Raw genomic sequence first — 5,532 nt, forward strand, 5'->3', positions numbered from 1 at the left:
TGTGGGCTGAGGTGGGGAGCTGGCAGGGGGGGCTCACCTTCAGGTCCCTGTGTACAATGTTCTTCTGGTGACAGTAGTGCACAGCCGACACGATCTGGAGAGGAGGCCGGGGAAGGTCAGTTCCTTGTGACCCTGCGTCTCTTGGCGTCTCTCAGACCCCTGCTCGCACCCGGGATGCAGGACCCCAGGTCCCCCCCCACCCTCTCCCGGCACAGGCTGGAGCCTCACGCGCTGACGCAATCACAGCAGGAAACGCCTTGGACCGGCAGCTACACATCTCCATTCAGACCCCAGGCAGCCTCAGGTGCCCGCACAACCCTCCCGGAGGGGCATCGGGGCCAGGACACTGTGACCAGTCCCCTCCCCCCTTTCTGGAAACACACACAAGAACGCTGTGCACCTGCAGAGATACACTCGGCCCCCGGACACCCAGGCCAGCCCCGGACCAGCGCCCGCGCTCCGGTCCCTTCGCCCATCAAACCCTCACCCCCCACCCCCAGCATCTCCTCTTACCCACACTCCAGGGCTCCGCACCCCTGCACATCATCGTAATGACAAACGTGGGCACCCACACCCGGGCCACACGTACTGCTACCCACGTGCGCACACGCCTGTATACCTGGGCGCCCACATGCCTATTCCCCGCCCGCCTCATCCGGCCTCAGGCCCCAGGCACCCGTGAGCCCTCGCAGTCGCACCCCTCCATACGGGGCCCACCCTCACACCCACGTGCCCGACCCTTGCACGCCTGGGTCAGGGCACCCTCGCACCTGGGCATTCACATGCTCGTGGACACCCAGATCACCCACCCTCCCTCCCAGCTGGATCGAAGCCCCCAGGCCGCCCGACAGCCCACCCCCTCCTCCCCGGGGACGGAGGCGGTGCCCCCAGCCCTGCCGCCAGCAGTGGCCCCCACCTGTCGGAATTTGGCTCGAGCTTCCTTCTCCTTCATGCGGCCGTGTGACACGAGGTAGTCAAACACTTCTCCTGCAGGGCAGAGGCCAAAGTGGGGTCAGCCAGAGGCGTGGGGTGGAGGGGTGCAGCGGGCAGGGCGGGGAGGGATGGCTCACCAGCACTTGCGTATTCCATCACCAGGTACAGCGTCTTCTCCGTCTCGATGACCTCGAAGAGCTTCACTGCAATGACCCCGGGGGAAACGGGTTATTCGGGAAGAGACCCCCCTCTGCAGCTCCACCCACATTCTCTAACTATGCATGTGCTGACCAGAACACCCCTCGCTTGCGAACACTCAATGGCTCCCTACTGACGGCAAGATTTTCCAAACTCCTCAGCCCTACTTCGCCACCTCTCCTCCTTTCTCCCAAGAAAGTGGGCTCTGGGAGCCCAGGGTTTGTGTCTGTCTGCTTCACTGCCTCTGCCTGGGGTCCCAGCCTCTGGCATAAAGCAGCTGCTCAGTACACGCTTCCTGAGCGAACACACAAACGAGGGAATACACGCTGTGGCTGCATCCAGGCCAGGCCAAGCCCTGCTTCTCCAGGTAAAGACCCCCCACTCCCCCCCGCCTAAGGATGACAATGACCATGGCTGGTGGTGATAGCAGTCATCAGATCAGCTCCCACAGCACAGCTTTGAAGGAAGTGTTTCGAATGCTCAATCTTATCCGACCCTCACCATGACCTTGAAGTGGGTCCCTTAGCAGCCCCACTCCAGAAGAGGAAACTGAGGCTCTGAGAGGTTAAGTGACTTGCCCGAGGTCACAAAGCCAGTGAGCAGCAATACTGCCAAGAGCAAACGGATCTAACTGTTAAAACTGCCGGCTCTTCTGTCCCCCGACTGTGTCCTCTGCTACGTGCCCCAGCTGGTAGCCTCTGAGCCCACACCCTTCCCCTCCTCACCGATGTTGGGGTGGTTGAGGCCCTTCATGATGCGGACTTCCCGGAACAGCTGGGCGTGGCCAAAACAGAAGAGAGAGAAGGATGATGGGGGGTGGTTTCAAAGACTCTCTTCCTGACCCGGCCCCCACCCTGCTCCCTTTCCCTGGGCCTCACTTTCTGCAGGCTGCTGGGGTTCAGCTGGGTTTTGTCGATGATCTTGATGGCGACCTGGAGGCGGAAGGAAGGGGGAAAGGTCAAAGTGCCAAGGGCTCTTGAGCTGGGGAAGGCCACCCCAACTCAGATCGCTCAGGGGTGTGCCCCTCCTTTGCTCCTCTCACAGAAAACCCCTCAATCAGGGCCATCCCTGGTGGATGGGAAATCTGGGCCTCAGGACCTTTGCATATGCGGTTCCCACTGTATCTAGTGCTCCCTTACTTCTACAGGGAAATATCCCCTGTTCCACAGCAGGGCCTGTGTGGGGCTGCCCCAAGGGCCTGTGTGAGGGTGTGTGAGAGTGACTGAGAGCTTTCGGGGGCCCTTTGTGAGGGCCCCTCAGACCACTCATACAGTATGTCTTTGTTTGGAACCCATGAATTGTGAAACAGTAAATAATATATAACTATAGCTAACATCTACCGAGGAGTCACCAGGCCTCGGTCTGTTTGCTTTACCAGTGAGAATTCTTTCAATCCTCACAATACGAGTGCTAGAATTATCCCCAATTTACAGATTGAGAAACTGAGGCACAGAGCTGTTCAGTCAATTGGCCAAGGTTACATGGCTAGTAAGTCTGTGGGCTGGGATTTGAACTTACACACCCTGATGGAGTTTACCTTTTAAACACTTATCACTAAGAAACTATATACAGTTTTGGGGCGCCTGGGTGGTTCAGTCAGTTGAGTGGCCAACTTCATCTCTGGTCATGATCTGGTGGTTTTTGAGTTCAAGCCCCATGGCAGGCTCTGTGCTGACAGCTGGCCTGCTTCAGATTCTGCCCCATCTCTCTCTGCCCCTCCCCTGCTCAGGCTCTCTCTCTCTCAAATACAAATAAATGTTAAAAAAAATTAATTAGAAAAACTATAGCTTTTTAAAAAAGTAATCTCTACACCCAACATGGGGCTTGAACTCACAACCCCAAGATCAAGAGCCGTACACTCCTCCAACTGAGCCAGCCAGGCGCCCCTAGTTTTTTGTTTTTGGCTTTTCTTAGTTAAAAAAAATTTTTTTAATGTTTAATTATTTTTGAGAGACACATCATGAGCGGGAGAGGGAGAGAGAGAGAGGAAGACACAGGATCTAAAGCAGGCTCCAGGCTCCGAGCTGTCAGTAACAAGCTGGATGTGGGGTTCAAACCTACGAACCACGAGATCATGACCTGAGCCAAAGTCGGATGCTTAACCCACTGAGCCACCCAGGCGCCCCCTTAATTTTTTTTTTTTTAGAGTAGGCTCCAGAGCCCAACATGGGGCTTGAACTTAAGATCCTGAAATCAAGAGTCGCATACTCTACTGACTGAGCCAGCCAGGCGCCGCAGCACCCCCAGGTCTAAAAGAGCTTTGAGGCAGTCACCACGGAGGAAGAATCCAAAAGTTATTAAACTCTCCTTATATTTATCTTGCAGCGTGGTCATGTGTTTATTTTGAATTGCACTTTGGGGCAGAGCGCCGTAAGTTTTTCAGTCACGAGGGGCCAAACTCAGTTCTAGGTCTATAGTTTCCCTTCAGGGTTTTGGGGTCGCCCCCAGACACCTCCAGATCCGCTGGAGTACAGAACCCTTCTCCTGGGAGACCCCGTTTCCTTGGAAGGTGGTCCTCCAAGAAGCCCCTGGAATCTCGTTCAAGATCCACACAGGGGGAACGACACGACACGTTCTTGGTGCGGGAGAGGGTCCGTTAGCTTTGCTCGCATCCTCGCGAACGGGTTTTTAATTTTGTCAAGCACTTTTTATGCCAGGATTGAGACGATCATATGGTTTCTTTCCTTGAGTCTGTGAATGTGGCGAAGTACACGAATAAATTGTCAATTTGAGAAGAACTGTACATTCCTGGGATGAACCCAGCTTTGTCACCACACAGCCTTCTTGAATGGACGCACCCGTGTCTATCTGCTACTATCTCGTTTAAGATTGTTGTATCCGTGTTCGCGGGTGAGGCCAGCCCAGCACTGGGTCCGGAGCTGGTTCTGCCGTTTTGGTCACTGTCCAGCTAGCACTTAAAATCAGTTGGGCAGTGGAATTTTTTCCCTCGGTCCCTGGAAGTATTGGCATAAAATTAGAACGTTTGGTAGAAAATGCCCATAAAACCACTGGGGCCTGGTGTCTTTTGTGTCTGGTATAGACAGCGTGTGGGCAGGAAGGAGGTCATCCAAGGCAGGAGGAATCGCTCCAGCCACCTTCTCTGAAATTACAGGAGGTACAGAGGAGGCATGCCCTCCTCCCAAGAGAGAGCGAGAGGCTTCATATCTAGGTTACAAGGTCTGCGTGGGCCCTTCTGCAATAATGTTGCCATATTTCCAACATGCCCACTCTGGGAAGGGAGGTGGGGAGACTGAGGCTGTGCCTAACTGAGAATTCAAGGGGTGCCTGGGTGGCTCAGTTGGTTAAGCACCTGACTTTGGCTCAGGTCATGATCTCACGGTTCGTGGGTTCGAGCCCCGCGTTGGGATCTGTGCTGACAGCTCAGAGCCTGGAGACTGCTTCCGATTCTGTGTCTCCTTCTCTCTGCCCCTCCCTTGCTCATGCTGTCTCTCTCTCTCTCTCTCTCTCTCTCAAAAATAAACATTAAAAAATAGAGAGAATTCAAGTTCTCACATGCTCTCATGAAGATCGCTGCAAGATTCGACGGAACCAAAGTCCACCATGGAAACAGGGAGCCGCTCGACGTTCACAAAAGCCACGTGAATCCTCAGAGCTACGCCACACGGCTCTCTGCCTGCCACCTGAGAGTTCCCGATGGTTCCAGGGACGATGACCAATATGTAATGACCACTGGCCATTAATGCGTCATCATCCCTGTTATAAGGTGGGGAAACTGAGGCCCGGAGCTGGACAGTTTACTCTGGAGCTGATGTTCCTCATCACCTCACACTCCCACATCTTTTTTTTTTTTTTTTCGAGTAAACTCTAGACCCAACGTGGGGCTTGAACTCAGGACCGGAGATCAAGAGTCACATGTTCTATCGACTCAGCCGGCCAGGCGCCCCGCCCACAGCCTTTTTATTCAACAGCGTCTACTGTGGGCTAAGTCCTGGGCTGACGAGGACTTCACGTACGTTGAATTCCCACGGTAGCCCAATGCTCCCTGGATGGTTCTGGAAGAATCTGAGATGCCCTGACCTGCCCTGGAGAGAGTCCAGGGACGTACGTGAGGTCACAAAGCGGAGCGGGGGCCAAGTCTGGCCTCGCGCCACCTTCCACAGGGCGGGGGCCGCAGGACTGGGCCCCGAGCCCTGCCCGTCCCCCCACTCACCTCCCGGCCGGTGAGGATGTGCCGGGCCAGCTTGACTTTGGCAAAGTTGCCCTTCCCGATGGTCCTCAGCAGGCGGTAGTTGCCCACGTGGGGCTGCTCCTCGGGGCAGGAGGCGATGGAGTTCCGGCAGCGGGCCCCCAGCGAGCGGCTGGACCAGGACGGTCCCTTGTCGGAGGAGCGGCCGCTGCCCAAGGTGCCATGCTGGACAGCGGAGACGGGGCAGGAGCGGT

General features: G+C 55.7%; 1 protein-coding gene across 1 annotated transcript in view; it reads right to left on the reverse strand.

Annotated features, from left to right (window-relative positions):
- Positions 1 to 5,532, reverse strand: part of MARK4 (microtubule affinity regulating kinase 4) — a 33,731-nt gene that overhangs the window by 22,578 nt on the left and 5,621 nt on the right. Inside the window, exons 3-8 of the mRNA XM_077747208.1 lie at positions 5,303 to 5,503; positions 2,010 to 2,063; positions 1,857 to 1,905; positions 1,071 to 1,136; positions 917 to 987; positions 38 to 94 (exon numbers count right to left, since the gene is read on the reverse strand). Of these exons, the coding sequence (XP_077603334.1) occupies positions 38 to 94; positions 917 to 987; positions 1,071 to 1,136; positions 1,857 to 1,905; positions 2,010 to 2,063; positions 5,303 to 5,503 (498 nt within the window). The remainder of the gene's footprint in view (positions 1 to 37; positions 95 to 916; positions 988 to 1,070; positions 1,137 to 1,856; positions 1,906 to 2,009; positions 2,064 to 5,302; positions 5,504 to 5,532) is intronic.

This window comes from Crocuta crocuta, unplaced genomic scaffold, assembly GCF_008692635.1.
Source record: "Crocuta crocuta isolate KB4526 unplaced genomic scaffold, BGI_CrCroc_1.0 scaffold334, whole genome shotgun sequence".
Classification (NCBI taxonomy): domain Eukaryota; kingdom Metazoa; phylum Chordata; class Mammalia; order Carnivora; family Hyaenidae; genus Crocuta; species Crocuta crocuta.